This window comes from Rattus norvegicus, chromosome 2 (assembly GCF_021556685.1).
Source record: "Rattus norvegicus strain SHRSP/BbbUtx chromosome 2, alternate assembly SHRSP_T2T, whole genome shotgun sequence".
Classification (NCBI taxonomy): domain Eukaryota; kingdom Metazoa; phylum Chordata; class Mammalia; order Rodentia; family Muridae; genus Rattus; species Rattus norvegicus.
The window spans coordinates 138,911,824-138,933,072 of NC_141535.1; the positions used below are offsets into that span (position 1 = coordinate 138,911,824).

At 43.6% G+C, this 21,249-nt stretch overlaps 1 protein-coding gene across 1 annotated transcript in view; it reads right to left on the reverse strand.

Annotated features, from left to right (window-relative positions):
• Frem2 (FRAS1 related extracellular matrix 2) overlaps nucleotides 1-21,249 on the reverse strand; it is a 137,969-nt gene that overhangs the window by 44,204 nt on the left and 72,516 nt on the right. The window contains 2 exon segments of the mRNA NM_001245978.1: nucleotides 10,332-10,583; nucleotides 12,648-12,773. Coding sequence (NP_001232907.1) covers nucleotides 10,332-10,583; nucleotides 12,648-12,773 — 378 coding nt within the window.

The window sequence follows — 21,249 nt, forward strand, 5'->3', positions numbered from 1 at the left end:
GTTGGCCTTCTGACCTGACAGCTTCACGTTGTAACACAATGGGGGCGGGGGACAGTGAAACCAAATGTTTGTGGAATACACTCAGGGAGATGGAACAGAGCTGTTTAAGCCCTATAAGGGAAAGGTGTACACCCCCACTCCCCACAGGCTTGAAATTTAACTTTAAAAAGCGTTGTCATGGGGCTGGGGATTTAGCTCAGTGGTAGAGCGCTTACCTAGGAAGCGCAAGGCCCTGGGTTCGCTCCCCAGCTCCGAAAAAAAGAACCAAAAAAAAAAAAAAAAAAAAAAAAAGCGTTGTCATAAAGAGCTACCAAGCCTTTCTTTCTTTCTTTCTTTCTTTCTTTTCTTTCTTTCTTTCTTTCTTTCTCTTTCCCTCTTCCTCCTCCTCCTCTTCTTCTTCTTTTTCTTCTTCTTCTTCTTCTTCTTCTTCTTCTTCTTCTTCTTCTTCTTCTTCTTCTTCTTCTTCTTCTTCTTCTTTTCTTTTCTTTTTTTTTTGAGAACTTCTGGCCTGTCTAAGGAAGTGCTGTCCTCAATGGTACAATCCTGTCTTTACAAAAGAAAGATTGTCAAAGCCCAAGGCTTTCATGGAAAATTCACTTGCCAGCTGTCAGTTTGAATGACTCCATTGAAGCAGGTGGGAAGAAGGTTCTTCCTGAGAGTCAGGGACAAGCTTCAAGACCTTCAGAAAGCTTCCTGTGGTAAGCCAGACTTTACCTTTTGCCAGGCTGCATGGGTGTGTCTAGCTTCTTGTTCGAATTCTAGAAAAGGGTTGATCTGCATTCAGCACTGTTTTTAGCACCCTGGAGCTTTTGCGATACTTAACGGGGGCCAAATAGGGAAACATGCTAAGGGGTGCATAGCAATCTCTTAGTCTTTGTCATCTTGCACAGTGTGTTGAACAACACAAGCATTTAGCAAACACCTAAGAAAGCAAAGGCATGGGTTCAGTCACCGCTAGGCATCTTGGGAAGCTGTAGGATTCCTCAGTCACCGCTGGGCATCTTGGGAAGCTGTAGGATTCCTCAGTCACCGCTAGGCATCTTGGGAAACTGTAGGATACCTCAGTCACCGCTAGGCATCTTGGGAAACTGTAGGCTACCTGGCGGGTTCTCTAAAGTGAAGGTTCATTCCTTGCACCCACAGCATGGCTTACAACTATGTGTAACTTCAGTCACAGGAGATCCGATTCTCTCTGTCTCTGTCTCTCTGTCTCTGACTGACTGTCGGTCTCTCTTTCTCTCTCTCTCACTCTCTCTCTCTTACACACACACACACACACACACACACACACACACACACACGGGGGGGGGAACATTCATACACATAAAATATAAGGAAATAACTTTAAAAAAGATGAGAGAGAACAAAAACACGTCTATATTTGCCCAAAGCAGAGGCAACTACTACCGCGTCGATCTGCATACGGCGGTTTTGTTTGTGTGGAACCTGAGGATCTAGAGGGCTGATTGTATTTCAGGGGCACAGAATAAAGACCTATTTCTAAGAGAAATGGTAGCTATTGTTTTTTTTTTTTTTAATTCTGTAGAAGTGTGAAAGGAATGTTTTATCCATAATCTTAAGTGCTTCGGATGTCTAAGTGCTTAGAAATGTCCTAAAGGATGAAGGCATTTTTAGTTTTAGCCAATTTTATAATCCTTATGTAGACTATTACTGTGGTTACTTGCAGCACGATGCAGCTGTTTTTATTAAATGACACATCTGTATTTCTTTCTGTGGGTCGGGTAATAATGGTTGTCGGTTTAACACACCTGGAACTTCAGCTACAGAATGGACTCCATCAGATAGGCTTGCAGACACGTCTGTGGTGGTAGTTTCGGGATTGCAAACTGAAGTAGGAATGTCTAGCCCACTGTAGGCAATGCCATCCCTTGGCAGGTGGCCCTAGGTTGTCTAAGAAAGGTACCTGAGTAAGCTAAGGGGAGTAAGATAGCCATTTATTATGCATTTTAACCTTTTTTGTGCATTTTACAGCTTTAAAAATTATATGTACAGCGGCTGGGGAGAGTTATACACACAACTAGAGTGCCTAAAGGCCAGAGAAGGCATCAGGTTCCGTGTGCTGGCGTTAAGGGTGTCTGTGACTTGTCCTGTCTAGGTCCTCTGCAAGAGCAGCATGTACGTTTAACCACTGAGACATCTATCCAGCCTCTGTTTTTTATTATAAAATTCTCTCAACCCACATGGTAGCTCAGAGCTATGTGTCACTACAGTTCTAGGGGATCTGATGTCCTCTTCTGGCCTCTGTGGGCACCAGGAAAACACACACACACACACACACACACACACACACACACACACGCACACACACACACACACAATTAATTAGAAAATAAAGTATTCCCTTAGTAGCTCTATGTTTACAAATTTTAAAGTCTGGTGTTTGAAAGGCTGCTTCTGAGATTTATGTGATCTCGTAACACTGAAATAGAAGTCATCGCCGTCTGAGATCTTAAGGATAGACGTTCAGTGATCTGCTTCCAGGACTTACGTAATAATAAGCCATGGATGTTTACACTTCTGATGTCTGCAAGATCAGTGTAGCCAGAAACTGCACTCCTGTTAGAAGAGATGGGTATCAGGCAGACAGTGTCACTATGAAAAGCACAACGCAAACACAAGGTGTTATCTGCCCGGAAGAATCTGAGGAGAGCCAAAGCCCAGGGCTGCAGAGAGAGAGTGGCTTCTGCTGGCTGGTTCACCCAAATGGCTGCCAAAGGCAGTGCTGGTGTTTGTTGTGAAGCGACGGATGACGCTAACTCGTTCTCCTGAGGATCCCAGAGGGCTTATGATTGGTAGAGAGTGAGCCAGGGTGGTTCATCTGCGACTTATTTGAACATCTACAACATGTCCGTTATTCTAGACGATTCAGGGGCCGGAGACAAACCAGAGTGTATAGCTTCATTTGACAAAATTTAGTGCTAGGGTGCCCCAAATCCTTTGGCTCTTACAGTCAGATCAGAAGGCAAATGTGTGTGTTTGATATGCACACTGCCAGTAGGATACGGAGTGGGTTTCACAGGTTGATGCCATGAGAGCTGTGGTCACACTGGCTCAGAGCTCAAGAGCTGTTTCCCTTAGGTGAGTTATTAAACCGCAGTCAACCAAGGCAGGCTGTGCCTTCAAAATGTACGCCTAGTATGAGAAGACATTCAGGCGCCCAGCAGGGTGGGTGCTCATGCTAGCACTGGATATAAGTTACACATGAAACCCTGGAAAATAAAGTAGTATCTTTGTGAAGCTGGGATGGAATCCAGGGCCTTTTACATATTAGGCAAGCGCTGTACTACCTACCCACACCCCTCACATAAAGCCCTGAAGAAATGAGACAAGAGCTGATGGAACACCGAGCACACTTCTATGCAACGGCTCCACCCCGACCCTCTCTGGCAGAGCCCGTGCTTGTACACAAGGCTCTGCGAGCCCAGTTCACTCTGGGTAAACTGTGCGTAGTTCCTGGGCTTGCTTTCTTTGTGGGCAAGAAGGTCACTGTTCCATGTAAATTAGACAAAGTGCTTAGCCATTCTCACACAAAGCTCTGGAGTCTTTTCCTTTTCTGGTAATCCTGGTGAAATGTTCTCGGGCAACCTGCAGAAGGGATCCAAGTGGCTTCGTGCCAAGCCTCCATGAGTACAGTGGGGAGAAGTGCCCCTGTGCTGGAGTAGTGAGCTGTAGTTACAGATTCAGAAAGACCAGGGGACCTCCCCGGCAGCAAGGTCTTTTGGTGGCTGAATCAAAGGGACCCAAACTGCTACAGACCCCACTCCACCAGTCTCTGACCCTGACATATTTCCCTTATCTTTTCATCATCCATCCTCTCTGGGGAATTTCCTGCGTGAGGGAGGTCCAGAGTTAAAGACAGAGGGCTAGGAAATGGGGACCTAAGAATGCAGGTTCTTCAATGGCTGAACCTGGAGAGGCCTACTTCTCTTCCTCCTTGTCCTCCTCTTCTTTCTCTTTTTTCTCCCCATCTATTTCGTGAATTGCTCTCTCACACTGACAGAGGAACTTTCTTCCCTTGAGAACTGAAGCTGAGGGACTTCATGTTGGATTTTACACTTTCACTATTGAATAAATATGCATTTACTTATCTGACACCAAAAATGAAAAGTTCATAACAGGGCTAGAGACAATTAGCTTTCTATCCTCTTTCATAATTCATATCTTCACCTGCATCCAGTCCTTCCTCATCCTTATATTTAGCCTTTCTTGTTCTCTTCTTTATATATACTGTACCCACATGTACACCTGTTTACACACACACACACACACACACACACACACTGGCTATATTCTTTTTTATTTTTATATTTTATATTTATATTTTTTAAACTTGCAACTTTTTATTTTAATAATAAAGTTTAAAACAAATAGATGGACACAAAGGCCTTTGTTTGACAATGTACTATCCAGTAATGGACTTCAGTTGTGTGTTCAGACAAGTTTCAGTCTGTGACAAGCAGCAGTTCTTATTTGCAACGGTTGCTGAGATGAACTTGTGGATTACATTTGGTAGAAACAGTTTCTGGTAGTCTGTTTTGTGGCCTCTACACACTCTACTTCCTGTCAGTGAACTCTGGTGTACAGGATTCACCCCGTGCCCGCTCCCCTCTCCCCTTTGACTCCCACTGGTCATGATTTGAAATGTCATCTTTGCAGACTTGACTTATAGAATGACTCAGTGTCTGACTTGGTTTTGTATCAATCTTAGCCTACTGCCCAGTTCTTCCTGTGTGTCAGAGCTGGAGAGACAGCTCAGTGGAGAAGAGCACCGGCTGCTCTTTCCAAGAACGCAGGTTCCATTCCCAGCACCACATGGTGGCTCACGGTGTCCATGGAACTCAAGTTCCATGGGATCTGACAACCTCTCTGTCTAGGCTTGTATGTGATACACAGACATACATTCAGGCAAAACATTCACGCAGATGATAAAAAATTAAATTGAATTTAAAAGCTGAGAATTTCTCACTTCACCTTTTCAACCTTTTCCCCCAAGCTGCTTCTCTTAAATTCCTATCAGAAGAAGACGGTGCTTTGAAGCTTCCATTAACTTTCTGGATACGAATATTTTTAGTTCTTCTCCTCCCTCCTTTTAACATGGGGGTGGGGGTGGGGCTAGCCATCTCAGGGTTTGCTGTGGTTTTAACTTTCTGCTTTCTATTGCCCTCTAATTAGTAATCCCCAAACCCTATACTGATCATTTTAAATCTTGTTCAAAAACTTCCCCATGCTCTTTGACGAATACACTCATTCAAACCATCTGTAGGCACATCTGTAGGTGCATCTGTAGGCACATCTGTAGGCACATCTGTAGGTGCATCTGTAGGCTCATCTGTAGGCTCATCTGTAGGTGCACCTGTAGGCGCACCTGTAGGCACATCTGTAGGCACATCAAGCCTCGTTCTCAGACTTGCTACCCACAAAGCTCACCTTTCTCTGTTGGATTAGTTTTTCAAGAGCTGAGGACCGAACCCAGGACCTTGCCCTTCCTAGGCAAGCATACTCCCATGGAACTAAACCTGCAACCTCTGGATCAGCTTTTAAAGTACTTTCTTACAGATCATGTCACCGAATTTCCACAAAATGCTGTAGGCTGGGACACCCCAGTGAGGTCATGTTTCAAGAGAGGAAAACAAAGAGGGGGGCTGGGGGGGGGAGATGGCTTTCCTAAAAGGTTCAAGCACCACTGATCAGACAGGAGCAAATGTGCATGCAGATTCCAGGACATTGACTGTGGAGTTGGGTGTAAAACCCTTCTTTTAAAAAAATTTTTTTTTTACTTAGGGGAATTTTATACTTAAGTATTGTATTCACATCATCCCTACCCCTCCCTTTCTCCTTTCACCTCTTTCTATACCCCAAGACTATCTATCAAATCCATCTTTGTCTTATTATTGTTACATATAGATATATAATATATATGTGCATATGTATATATAAATGTAGCCGGATGGGTCCATTTAGTGTTACTAGTAGTAGCTGTGTCTATGGCTGACGCAGGGACTGGGGAACCTATCAGGTGGCTCATTCCTAGAGGAGACGGAACCTCCATCTCTCGACTGCCATCATCGCTCGTGGTTCTTCACCCAGATCTTTCTTAAAACATGGCCCCCTGGTTGGCTGGGTTCCTCGGTGCCCCGTAACCTATTTCTCCCATGTCATTTAGCTGTAAAGTCAAATCACAATTAGCTTTGTTCCCTGTTTGTCTAAATTCATTCATCTCTCAAGGTCTCAGGAGTTCCAACTTACAAAGTACCTGTGCGTTTGATCGAACCCTGCTTTCTTATCCCCTCCCCCTTTGAATTGTTTCAAATTTCAAATAGCTATTCTCAGGTAACCGTAGGTATATTTGGCACCACCTCACACAAACGGATTATAAAGTTTGAAAGTTTCTGGCCTGGGTCAAGGGCCTGCGTGTCCATTTACAAGTGATACAACCTTCACAGTGAGTACCCACTTCAGGCTTACACTTTTCTAAATGGTCAGGCAGCTCCCTGAGTCTCTTTTATTTTATTTCATCTTAGCATCAAGGGTACCATATGTAGCATCTTTTCCATGGACCAGGAAACCTTGAGTTACCCCATTCAGTCACTCCTGCTGTGTCCGGCCACTTTGGCTTTCACTGACTCATGGTACCATTAACAGTAATGGACACAACTCAAGGATATTCTGAGCAGTTACGAACTCATTCCCTCACACCCAATTCTTTGTTTTAAAATAGGATTTTAACTTAGGCAAACCTAACGTAGAATATATTTGTCAAGCTATTACTTGGATTGAATCTGGCCCTTTCTTACACAGACTGCTTGGCATCCCTTAGTGGGATCTCACTCTAATATAAATAATTGTACTTAAAATTAAGAAAAATGGGGGATAAAGGAGACAAGCTGGTCTTTCAGCTTTGCACAAACGCAAACAAGTTCACTCACATGTTGCCATGATGCATTTTTCTAGCATAAAACATTTTCTTCTGCAAAAGTGTTGTTTTCGATTCTAATGTCCTAAGCCATTGGGCACTTGTGAACTGAGATCCACTTAACACAGGGCTCCTCCTGCAGCTGCTACAAGCTGCTCCTTTCTGTGTGGCCTGGTAGTTTTCCCAGAATGGTCAAAGATGACAGCCATTTTAGTGAAGCCCCCATAAGGGTTGTCACACCAAGGCGGACCACGGGGTCAGCTTCAACGTTCCTTCATTCACTCTGAAGGCTGACGGTAGAGTGAGTGGAGTATTCCTAGTGTTGAATAATACTTTGTGTAAGGGACGAGTACTGCCACTTTGAACTGTAATTTGGGGAAGGACAGAACACTGAGGATGCTGGTGGGGATGTGTAGAATATCTGCATATTCTAAAGTCAGATGGATCAACAACGTGTAAGGCGTCAGTTCTTCCAAATACCAGGAAGTTCAGCTGTCTCTTAGCGGCAAAACATAGATGTTAGCCAGATGTATCTGCATAGCCCTGTGTCACGTTCCTATAGCCAAACATTGTCGACATTGGTGACACTGGTGATAGATACTTGGTCCTAGTGAAGAGTCTCAGGGGTTTGCCCGCCATCATTACCTCTGTCTTCCACTTGGTAAACACAGAATGCTGCTTTATGATGTCTCAGAGGGACAATCTTGTTTTAGAAGATTCTGAGTCCCCATAGTTACAAAGTTACAAGGACTCGATTTCCTCATTAAGAAACAGTCAGCTACTTAAGGCTTCCTCCATTTTACCCATTCTCACAGACATGGGCATGGCATTGTGGCATTTTGCTCTTGCTGTTGGCTTGTCTGCATGTTTTCATGCAGTACATATGGTGTATCTCACCCGCCCATGACACCTCACATCTTCCTCTTCCCGCATAGGATCGTGAGCCCCACAGTGACCTAATTAAAGTATTTTTCCTTCATATCAGACAACATCTATGCATGAGCTAAGGTTCTATATGGCAGAAGAAGAAGACGACAGCATGACGTCAAGAACTGTCTGGCCATGAGCAAATGTCCATGAGTGGATGGAGACTAACCGATCTTGGAGCTCTAAGTGCAGGTCTCAGGGCCTGAATGTCAGTGTGGTCAGTCTTAAGAAGGGGTGACATTCGATGCACGAATCATAGCGGTGTTGAGTACCATTTGGGGAACGCTACTGGACCTGACCGCTTGAGTATCTCTGAATCCTATCAAGTGAATTGGTTAACATGCCATGGGTTCTTGCTGACCCGAATACATATGGACATGTGAACTTGAACCCTGGTGTGAGAAGAAGGAGGTCTGGCATACAGAGTTCTATCTACCTTTTTTTTTTTTTTTAAACAAAACAGGAGCCAGGGATAATTCCTGCAGGTCAAAGGAATTCACAATGGCTTCTCAGCACTGAACATGAAGCACTCAACTAGAAACTGGGTTGCTCTAGTAAAGGTGTTACTAAGACCTATAAAAGAAGACAAAGGGTGATTTGGATTAGGGTGATAATTCAGAAATGGAGGGAATGAGACAGACAGAGAACGCAGACTAGCAGATCAATCCGACTGTAGTTTCAGGGCTATTAATAGGAAGCCCAGTGCTCGCCTGTAACTCAAGAGCTTCAAACCCTATTCCTTCAGCCCCAAGGATCACAAAATAAATCTGCAACTACTCTACGATAGGACTCTGTCGATGGCTTTCACCTCTCTCCAAGAGGGGGTTTTTCCCAGGGAACAGTGCACGGGAGGTGCATAGATCAGCAGGCCTGACGCCACGTCCCTGCGTGACTACAGGCATAAATATAAGCTAGTCACCTAACACATAGATATTTCCATCTTATCCATAGAAAAGGGGGAAGAATATCACTCTTGGTTCTTGTTAAGACTTAATATGAAACTTACATGTGTGAATTTCCCCCCAAAAGACTTTTACAAACAACAGCAACAGAATCCTGGCCTAAAGTAGGTATTAGATTCTCCACTTTAAAACCAAACCCTGCTTCATCTAAACCATTGCGGATCGGACACGAGAAAGAGCTCTCTGGATGGTAGATGGGAATTGAATGCCAGTTCTTAAGTTTGTTCTGGACATTTAAAATACTGACTTTCTAAGAGCGATCCAATTTTGAAATAAAATTGCTTGCTTTAAATATACTGAATGCAGTTAAGATGTATTTTGCTTTTGCAAAGGATCTAAGTTCAGTTCCTGGCACCTGCATGGGCTGCTCATCTCTGCTTATGTGCACCTGTCACTGCAGCTCAGGGGAACCCGACCACCACTTCTTGCCTTCTTAGGGACCTGCAATTAGGTGCCCTCCCACAGGTATAATTAAAAAATTATAAATAGATACATATAGAACACTTTAGTATGTGAAGCACTTGCTGGAAGAACTTTTTTCTTTTTCTTTTTCTTTTTTAAAGCAAGGTGATAAAGTTAAGAAAGGAAAATTTCCTTTTATGCCCTCTTGTCAAATGTCACCACCAAATTTATGATCCGTGCTTTTAAACCTTTCCAGCAACACAAAGGCATCACCCTGTAGCCCACAGGATGGTTAGAAGATAGAACAAAGACTTCACAGAGGGACTGGGGGACACCTGATTGGCTTTATCTCACGCCTTCTTCTTCACCTTAATTATCAAAGACCTTTCCGGACAGATGGCTGTCAGTTTCCTGAGTTTTAAGATTACTCGGGCTTTTCGACTCTTCTGCATCTACACCCCACAGCACGGCTCATCCTTCTCTTTGATCCGCCATGAGGAAAATGGGAAGGAGACGGAAAATTGTCCATGGGAGGGGAGGGCAGTGCTGCTGTTTCTGCCCTTTGCTTGCATCACAAAATCGTTCACCACCATCCCCCTCCCTGCTCCTTCCCTCCCCGCAGGAAAGCGTGAACCTTTTTCAGAAAGCGTTGTTGCTTCACGGTAACTTGGTTTCCCTGGGGAAGAGCGGTCTAGTATGTCCGCTCCTCCTGTCTTGAGACCTAACTTCCCATATATTTGTTACCCACCCAGTAATTCATTTAACCGCCTTTCTTATGGGGTTCTATGTGAAATAGAGTTAAAAACTTGGATTAAAGTTAGAAAAAAAGGAGAAGGGAATCAATGAACCTTAATAAAGTGAGGCCGATTCTTCCCCATGGAAATTGACTGTAACCACTCACTTGATAGAGTAGCCTCCAGTCAGTAGGAAACATTACATCAGGAAAGGGCAGTGATTGACGTAGTCCGTGATTGATGGACCTTAGTCACTATAAAAATCCAGCAGAGAATCAACATGCACCTCCTAATTCTATTTGATTTCCATTTTTTCTGTATAGATAGTTATTCCTGGCATTGCTGTCCCAGGTAAGAGCGAGCAGAACTCACCATCATCCTTGTCTGTGAGGATGGTCACATTGGCTCCCGGAAACTTGTTGCCGATCCTCCCGCCCATGGGCATGCTCAAAAGGACCTGGAAAGTCTCTTCCTCTTCGTACAACGAGTCATCAATCACCACCACACGACACATTTTCTCACGTTCATCTTTGTCAAAGCGGATCACGCTGCTGTGGTCCTCAGGCCTGGAGATGTAGTCAGAGTAAGACAGCACGGATGTCCGCACAGTGCTGGTTGCTGTCCCTAGGGGCCAAGAGAACCCAAAAGGCTTCAGTTTCTAAAACCTGTTGTTTTCATATTCAGTATTTAACTGTTGCAACTGTATACAGCCACACCCCAGAACTGCAGTGGCAATTACTGTGTATCCTTATAGCACAGGTCTCCTTCAGAATCACAACTACAGAGTATCCTTATAGCTCAGGTCTCCTTCAGAATCACAACTACAGAGTATCCTTATAGCACAGGTCTCCTTCAGAATCACAACTACAGAGTATCCTTACAGTACAGGTCTCCTTCAGAATCACAACTACAGAGTATCCTTATAGCACAGGTCTCCTGCAGAATCACAACTACAGAGTAACCTTACAGCACAGGTCTCCTTCAGAATCACAACTACAGAGTATCCTTATAGCACAGGTCTCCTGCAGAATCACAACCACAGAGTAACCTTATAGCACAGGTCTCCTTCAGAATCATAACTACAGAGTATCCTTATAGCACAGGTTTCCTTCAGAATCACGACTACAGAGTATCTTTTTAGGACAGGTCTCCTTCAGAATGACCTCACACACTGCAATATTGACTTTCCAGTATTTTCTCCTACCACCCCTCCAACAAGCTTTCAAATTAACACTACAGGGCAAAATAGCATCTCTCAATATTCAAATGCATCCCATGTCCAGGCCAAGGACACATGCTTTCTGTCTTGTCTCAGTCCTTCTGTCTGTCTGTTGGGTTTTAGGCTTTGTTTGGCTTTAGGTTTTAGGTTGAGAGGTAATCCCGCTATTTCTGGCATCTGGGTGCAAGGCTGAGACTGAGTCTTTTATGAATCATTCTTTTGTCCAGCTTTTCAGAGCACATACACATTAATGGGAATTTTCATGAAAGCCCGCCATGATGACGACAACTTTTATGGGACTTTTTTCTTTTCCACTGTTTTTTTTTCCCTAGAAAATGGATTTGTGTGTTAATGACTTTTGTATATTAATCTTAAATTTGCCTTATGCAAATTTACCTTTCATGGAATGTTTCCATATAAGCAAAATAGTACTTTGGAATGTGTTTGCAATGATTATTAATGAGTTTTACATTTTAAAGATACTCATTTGCTGTTCTTTAAAGTTGAGGGCACTTTTAAAACTGAATTTAGTGCTTATGGAAACCTTGAAAAACTTCAAGAAGATAGTTAAATCCGTGATACTCTCCAGAGTTCACCAAACACCAACATGATAGATTAGTTGTCCTGGCCATTTTAACACTAATGATGTCAAAAATTATATGCTCAAAGGGGACCTATTGCTCTTTAATGGAAATTTGCATTTGTACCTTGCATTCTTACTTAACCATTAACATACACCTTCTTATATTCATCAAGAAGACATGTTCAGAAAAGTGTAGATCCACTCCCACTACATAATGACTTGTCTATATAATGTCTTGACCTAGTTCCAATTGATAATGCTTTGTCTCTGATTCATTGCCCACATGGTCTTCTGTTGGATAAAGTTTTACAGTCACATATAAAAGGTACAAAAGTATCAGTTTTGGTTTTTTATTCAACCTGACACTTTTTTTTCTGCTTATGAACTCATAGAGAGTTCTCTTTTCCTAACACGCAACAGAGGAAAACTCTTAGGACACTGCTGTTACTAGACAAACTAGCTTTAAATTAGTGTGTCCTCCTCAGATACATATTACTTTGTCTCTTTCTTTTTGTTGTGCCAAGGATCAAACACACAGCCTTTGGCACTGTAGGGAAGCCACTGAGCTGCACACTAAGGTTGGGACATGTTGAGACAGCCCAGGTTGTTTGAGAATGCTAGCAGGTTGCATCATAGACCAGACCCCACCTCTAAACAACAGCTCCAGTGGGTCTCCCTTCCCTGCAACCTTAAATCGAACCAAGTGACCAAAAGTTGAGGGAAGAAGCAGCAGCTTCCTGCCAGACTGACTCAAAGAGGTTCTTAAGGAATGTTTCAGTGTCTATGAAAAACCACGACAAAGCCCGTCCTTCAGGCCCCATGGAATGAAGAGGCCAATGGGTGTGCTGACTGGAGATCATTTCACTTGGCCCAACAGGGACCTTACCTTGCTGTGTATAGCAGATCACCATCAGCTCCTGGCTGATGTCTCCACTCCTCCTGATGGGAATGAACAGCTCGCTCACATCTTCTTCAACTGAGTATTCAGACTGGGGAATGAACACGGTTGATTCTAAAGAGAACACAGGATTGTGGTTGGCATCGTTTTTTTTTTCTTCTTTTCTCCTTTTTGGTCTGAATTTCTTATCACAGAAACTTAATTTTTTTTTTTTGGTTTTTGGTTTTTGGTTTTGGTTTTGTCTTTTTATCTTTAGAATAACAGTGTCAGGGAAGGGTGGAGGAAGGGAAGGAACGGGTATGCAAAACTCAGCACAGCTTCTATCTCCACTCATGTCTTTCTTCTCAGTAAATATCACTGCACAATTGTTTTCAATCCCCCTCTTTCCTCTTGGTAAAGGGTGGCATCTTCCCTGATAACCTGAGAGTGGAAATGCCCTGCTTTACAGGGCCTCGGGTTCATAGGGTTGAGCCTGGCTTCCAAGCACAGTCAGGATTGGAACTCAGATCATGTAATATCTATTCTATCCAAAGGACTTCCTTTTGGATGATTTGCAATTAAAACTGTAACAACATATTGTTCAATGGTTTTCAAACAGCAGTTCCTTTAGAGTCCCCCAATGTCTTTATCAGCTATAACAACACCACTGTAGTGTTTCTTCCTTCCTTAGCAGGATAGCAATTACTTGTAACATAAAAGCTATGTTTATATGACATTGTAAGTCTCAATGATTCTTTTTTTAAAAAACTTAGATGAAAGGTACATTAAATAATACAAATGGCACAATTAAATTGTTAAAAATAGATCTACTGTGTAAAACTTTCATGATTATTTAATTCAATTACAAACCCAAAACAGATTCTAGTATTCCTCTGGAAGTCTGCTTCCCTGAAAGTCTTAATAGCCACACAGAAAACACTTCCTGATTATCTTTGAAACAGTAAGCACAATTCTTCTGTGGCTGAAAGAGACTCTCGAATAGTACCCACAGTTAAGATGCACAGCCCGCCCTGCCCTGTGGCTGAGAGCATAAAAGATGAGAGCCCCCACGGAGGGTTCTGTGATGCTGAAGCTTCCGGGTGGGTCAGCCAAAGGGAAGAGCCTGCAGGAAGGGGCTTCTGGGACAAGAACCAGAAATGGTTCAGTGGTTAAGAGCACTTGCTGCTGTTGCAGAGGGTCGGGGGTTTAGTTCTGAACACCTCTATATGGTGGTTCATAGCATCCTGTAACTCCAGATCCAGGGGACCTGAAACCTGACCTCCTTAAGCATCTGCACACATGCATGCACATATGCAAAGACATAGGTGCACATAAATGAAAATTAAAAGCCAATGAGTTCTGGACTTCATTTTTCCAGCAACTCTCATATATCTAGAGGTCTACGCAGCTCTCTTCTACCTCAAGGTGTTGCAGGCACTGACCTTCACTGCCCTGAGAACACTTCAGGTGCCCGGGTTTCAGTCTTGTGTTGACCTTTGACCTTTATACAGCACTAATCATGAGATGAAGTGCTTTTCAAATGACGAATTTTTCCAGTGTCCTTTGTTTTCTTCCAAGACTTTCTCGGATATATTCATTTTTAGAATAATCTCATCTTATAATGAATTTATCCATTTATTAAACACTACCAGACACTACAGTGGGGCCCGGCTGATGCAGAAGTTAATGAAACCTGTGCCCTCCTGGGGTTTTCTTTCTCCTGGGAGATGGGAAGTAGGAAGATCGTGACTAAATACACAGGAAGGTACATATGTTACTGGGTGGGGGTGTTGGGATAGAAAGAAAACCAAGTGTCTGGGAACGAGGATGCCCAGTAGTGCACAACACTTAGGAAAAAGTCACAGAAAAGTGTTCTCGTAAAGCTGAGCTGAGGTATGCAGGCGGTCATGAGCCATCAAAGTGAGAAGCAGGGAATTCCACACAAAGGGATAATTTGTGAAAAAAGGCCAAGAACAGGCTGTGCTGAGGGCAGGCAAGGAGCAGGCACATAGTGTCTTCAGAACACAGTGGGTCAGGAGGTCAGACATGAGGCTGAAGAGGGGGAGGTGGGATGGGTGTGCAGATCACATAGCTCCCTTCAACTGCTGGAGAGACTTCCGTTTTCTATGATTAGGATGTGGAGATAAGGAAATCCACCCTATAAGGGGACGAGAATAATCGAATGTCACAGCTCATTAGAGCTGTTCCTTTTCTACAGTGCTCTGAATAATCAGTGTCTTGGGATTTCCATGGCTGTGATAATGACCCAAAGCACCTCAGGGAGGAAAGGGTCTATCTCAGCTTACAAGTCTCAGGCCACACTCCATCACTGAGGGAAGTCAGCGCAGGCCACAACTAAAGCAGAGGCCATGGAGGGGTGCTGCTTACACAGTGCACACCCGGGGCTTGCTCAGCCTGCTTTCTTACACAGCCCTGGACCACCTGAACAGGACTGGCACCACCTACAATTAATTGGACTAGGCTCTCCCACTTCTATCATCAATCAAAAATTGTACCCCATAGGCCAGTCTGATAGGGATATTTCCTTACATGTGGTTCCCTCCTCCCAAATGACTCTCACTGGGTTAACCAAATGCTGACCAGAAGAGTCGGCCAGCAATTGTGTCTACAGCCTTTCACCTGTGCTCAGATAGAACTGAAATCAGGCAAAGGACCGGCAACATGGAATGGTGGGAAAGAAAGAAAGTTGCCCTGATGAGGGGCTGACGGGTGGGAAAGCAACTAAGGAGGATATCTTACGGGGATGTGCACATCTGGGTGTTTCAGGCCCAGAATTAGAATTATAGACAACTATTAGGGAAGCCGTCAGCTCAGGTCCTGAGCATTTTGGGTTTTGTGGTAGTTTAACTTCCTGGTTCCTATAGAAAGTGGGTCGCAGTGTTTAACATGTAGTGTAGTCCTGTTTGCCCATTCAGTGACTCCAGGTGAGACATTAAAGAGCATGAGCCATGGGTGGTGATGCTGTATTCTGACGTGTTTTATGAACGTAAGTTTCAGCGGCTGCATGACAGACTTGAAGTAGGATGGTCTGAAATGAAGTCCCTGGTTTTAAGACTTTGCAGGGAGGAGATCACAGACAACAAGGACCCGGAGACACAAGAGTTGACACAGTACAGATGTGAAACAGATGCGTCACTAACAAAGACTCTGAAGAAGTGGTATGTGAGGGAACCCAGGACAACTCAAACACGTAACCTTGGCCAGTCTTTTAGAGATAAAGATGCTCTTTGTAAAAGCGGAGAACACTATGGAGAGTCCCGGATTCCCAAATTTGGGAAACCTCGAGTTTCGTTTTGGGTATGCTAAACCTGAGATTGGAAAAGTTTAAGTGGCTTTTGGCTGTATGGTCTTGATTTCAGTGGAGAGGACAGACTCGGGAAACACAGGCGAAAGAGATGAGACTCGGGAAACACAGGCGAAAGAGATGCCCGGGCATCAGTCAGAGTACGGTCACGCCTGGAGAGATGCAAGATGAAGACAATGACCGGACGAGGACCGGACTGGAAGCCGGAGGCTGAGGAGGGCCAGGATGCACTGCGAGTGCTAAGAAAAAGGGAGGAGCAACTGTTCCAAACATTGCTGAGGAATCCAGGAAGTGGAGGACTGAGACCAGGAGGTGGAGGACTGAGACCAGGAAGTGGAGGACTGAGACCAGGAGGTGGAGGACTGAGACCAGGAAGTGGAGGACTGAGACCAGGAAGTGGAGGACTGAGACCAGGCTCTCGGGGAAGACGACAGAATTTTGTTCTCCTCACCAGCAGTTTGTACAGAGTACAGGGTGGCAGCCTGAAGGAGAGGCTCCCATAAGGAGAGGGCGTGGACCTAAGCAGTCCTGCTCTAGAAAGCAACCAAGTGGCAACTTGGGAAAACGTCTTTGCAAATTGATTTTTAAGACAAGGTTTTACTGTGGTAAGAACTGTAGCTATAATTATCAGGTATAATTTTACCAAATACAAAATTTTAGTATAAGCAATATCCTGGTTTCAGGGTAAAACCACAGAAAGTGCCAGGGAGCGTTAAGCTATCCAGTGAATCTCATGAACTCAGAATTCAGACCATGCTCTCTGTGGCCTTCATATGAAACGTTACCAAAAGCTTGCCACATGCTAATGCTTCTGTCCTCGGAATTCATATGTTGAGTGCAATGGTGGAGGAGACCTGTCTTTGAGAGGCAAGTAGATTTAGAGAAGGTCACGAATGTGGCGGCTCCTTGAGGGATTGATGTTCTTATGAAAGCAAGACCAAGCTAGCTATTCACCCACAGGCAAGGGTGGCTGTGTGATACACCGAGGCCACACCCAGGAAGTGAAGCTCTGCAAACCTGGAGGAGCCTCATCAAGAACCAAGTACACTAGCCCAACCTTAGTTTTTTGTTTTGTGTTAGCATTGCTGGAGATTGGAGTCCAGGTCTCAGACATACTTAAGCAAGCTCTCTCCTGCCAGTCTTGCACCTTGAGCTCAGATTCTTAATCTTCCACAACTGTGGGCAACAGATAGATATTGTTATCTGTTTTATGAAAGTCACCCAATCTATGATATTTTGTTACAGAAGCCGGAGCTGATTAAGACAGGGTTAAACATCGCACATAGCGTTCATTCTATGCTGTAAACTGTCCAGGCCGGTTTAGTTTTCAAGCATGTCCTGAGGGCAGCTGAACATTCGGGCTTTTAATTAAGCAGCCCCTCGGTTTTAAACCCAGAGGACTTAAGGTTTGGTTCTTTCTGCACCCCGTGACCCATACACATCGGATTATACAAGTCAGGACTTCTCCCTCTCAGTGCCTGTGGGCTTGAACCATGAATAAAGAAGAAAGCTGGGTGTCCGGACCGTGGCCCTAGATCTGGAATTCACTCCTACATTTGATCTGACAGAGGGTAAATAGGCCCGTATCACATTCAGATTTTCTGTTGACCTAACTTTTAACAGAAGTATGTAAACCGGTAGGAGAAACTATAAAAGGATATCAGAAAGACAATGGATGATTTCTACGGTTGCCGTTTAGGTTAATATGGTTTTTCAACTTCGTGTTACGTATATGGTAAAGTGTATGCACAGGCTGGCTCAAGGAATCCCAGCTTTTTATGAGTGAAACGTTTAAGAACACCTTCCTTGCATCAGTCTTGAACCCCCTGACAGTCTTAGTATTTGCCAACTGCTATTCTAAACTCTCCTCATGTTTCGACTGGCTTTGTCTTTTCAATAACTTCTGAGGTCAGAACTTTTGTGATTGGCATTTTAGCTGTCAGGACGTAGCACTCACACAGAGGTCAACCTGCTGTACGTCAAGTTGGGGGAGGTGCTGACAATAGATTTGAACTCAGACAAGCCATCTCCGAGTCCATGTTCCTAACCACATGGCTGCCCAATGTTCTCCCCAAAGGAAGCCATGACGGGTGAGAGAGACACTGCTAACACATGAGCAAACACTAACCTGATGTCAAGAAAAAGATTTACAGAGAGAGGGAAAGAAGGTTAGAAGAAAGCCAGGAAGCAAGTACGTAGAGCAGTGGTTCTCAACCTGTGGATCTCGACCCCTTTGGAGTCAAACAACCCTTTCACGAGGGTCTCAAATCAGGTATCCTGCAGATCAGATATTTACATTACTACTTGTAAAAGTAGCAAAATCACAGTTATGAAGCAGCAATGAAAATAATTTTTCTGAGGAACTGTATTAAAGGGTCACGGCATTAGGAAGGTTGTGAGTCACTGACCTAGAGGATTCCTTCAAAGAGTTGAAAATGTCCTAGACATTCCCTTTAGCTAACATGACTAACATACATTAGCATAGACAGAGAACATACAAAGGCATACATCCTAAGAGTGCCCATGTGAAATCTCATTCACTCACCAGGCTTTAACTCTCACAGTCCCTGCAGAGGAAGAAGTGGGGGCTGCACTGTGGGATTAGTGCATTCTCAAGAAGTGAACGGAAGTCAGTAAGGGAAAAGCAACTGCAGGGCCCTGCTCTTAAACCCCAGAAGGGTCCCTCCATGTGAGAGGGTTATACACGACGGAGAGAATAACACTCATTACTTCTTGCTAGTCTTTTGTGTGTGTGTGTGGGGGGGGTCTTAGCTCCCCGTGGCTCCTCACTCCTTGCCTCTCTGTTCAACTCTTAAGCCATATTGAACTCTCTTTCTGGCTGAGCTATTTTCCCACTTTCAGGAAATGCGAATGCTTTTTACTGTGAAAGACAAACCCAGAAAGAGTGAACGCACCCTCCCTGTATCTACATAACTATATACCGTCCTCTGCTTTCTAACTGCAGCTTTTAATTTTAACTTTTGACCATGCCACAGGTTAGGGTGGAAAAGTGACTTTACTTCTCAGAAGTAAAGTCGTAGCCACAGTTGATAAATGTTCATCCTGTCCTTTCTCTCCATTACACTGTACAGATGAAAAAAATTGCTAAAACCATGACAGGACAAATTATCTTCTACAAATCTGCCATAATAGAGGAAGAGGAAGAGAATTTGGGGCTCGGGTGAAAGCACTGGGTGTTCCCCGCCTTGGGTGAGTTTGGCTGTTTGAAAACAACCCAGAAGCCATCCGGGAGTCTTCAGGCCACTTGGGTGCGGTTGGACTGGCCAACAAGTATACTCATGCAGAAGTCTCTGAATGCTGCTGCTGCTGTTTGAACTTGGACGTTTCTCTTACGCTTTGGTACTTTTTCTTCTTCTAAAGTGGGCCAAGTAAACGAGGACCAAATTTAAAAGGAGTTTGGGAAAGAAGCAAATGAAAAGTGAGCCTAACTTACAAGTCACGTGACACAAGTTCATATAGGATAGGAGACGGTCTTGGTAATCGATACTGTTCTTAGACCTGGATGGATGTTTTGCCGGAGCACACTGTGTGTATCACATGCATGAAGGAGCCATGGGGGCCAGGAATAGGCATCTGATCCTCTGAATCTGGAGTTACAAACAGTAGTGAGCATGTGGGTGCTGGGACTTGAACCCAGGTCCTCTGCAAGAGCAGTAAGTACTCATAACTGCTGAGTCATCTGCAGACATATTTAATTCTTTATATTAGTTGTGACTCAATTCGATTCTACCAAAAACATTTACAGAGATCAAATAATTGATCTACTTGCTCATGATCGTATTATCAGGGAACTATCAAAAGAACTCAGTAAAAGTTTATAGGCATTTCAAGTACAACAAGCAAAATAATTACATAAAAATGGACTTTCTATTTTTTTCTATGTACTTATGCTCAAATATTTGAGGTTGTGTTCTCCTAGTAAATAACATGAAACTCATTTTATTATGGTAGAGACTATGAAGTAGAAAGAGAATAGAATCTACTTTTTAAAACTTTTTTAATATTTTAATTTAATATCTTAATTTTTCATTAATATTTTATTTTATCTTTATTAATATTTTAAATAAAACCTATTTTTAAAAATTAAATGTTTTCCTTTAACAGAAACAAAAGCGTTTACTACCAGTTAATGTTCTGTATGTTTCTAAGAGTAAGAAACAGTGGTATTGTTTGAGATACAGGATTTAGTAGACAGAAGAATAAGAATCATTATCCTGAAAACCTCTCAAAACTTGCTCAGCGCTGTTAGGAGCAGCAGTGCTCTTGCAGAGGACGTGGGTTCAGTTCCCAGCACAACCACCTACAACCAAGATCCAGGGGATCTCACGCCCTCTGCTGGCTTTCTCAGGCACTGCATGGATGTGATGCACATAGGTGCATGTAGGCAAAACACCCATACATAAAAAACAAGAAAATCTCTAATAAAGTTTTAAATGAGCTAGGTGTTCGTTCTTACCACAGCATGCAGCACTCTACACTATTAGCAGATGGAATGTGGCCAGGAGGCCAGAGGACTCAGTTCAGGGTTACCAGGCACCTCTGCTGTTTTACCTGCACCTCCAGCATTTAGCAGAATTCCTGGCACCTGCAGCAGATGATCCCTTAACCTTTTTTTTTCTCGCTTAACCTTTGACTGTGCAGGTACATAACACAAGGACTAAAGTGTTCTTGTTTTCTCTTTTGGAACATTTGTGTTTACTGTCCGATGTTAATACAGTCAAGGTTTTAAACATACTAAAACACTAGGAATTCCTGTGCTGCTGTGACCTACAGGAACAGCTTGTGTCACTGTCCCATTTGCAAAAAGCATGCTCGGACTGTTATATGAGAGGTCACCTCCTTTCTAGTAGCACGAAATGATGAAATCTGATAACTCGGGGGAGAGGGAGAAAAATACATGTAACACATAGTCATCTTTAATACTTTCACTTCTTAAATATTTCCTCTAATACTCACTGGCTGGGGGACTGAATGGAAATAAATCCCTTGAGTCTCAGAGAGCTCACTAACGAATTGATTAAAAAAAAATCACGGAATTAGAATCTTACGTTTGGAAGGAGATAAAGTTGCTAAGCTTTCCAGAAGGCACCCGACAGAAGGGTGGGTTGGTATTGGTGTTATGAGTACCATTCTACCCTGCCTGAGGAATACTTCATTTGGACTCCAGAGGAGAGGGTAAGATGAAGGGGTATTGACCTTGAATTCTCCTCTCAGGTTTCCCTGACTTCTCGAAATCAACAGGGATGATTTGTGCTCACAGCCCAG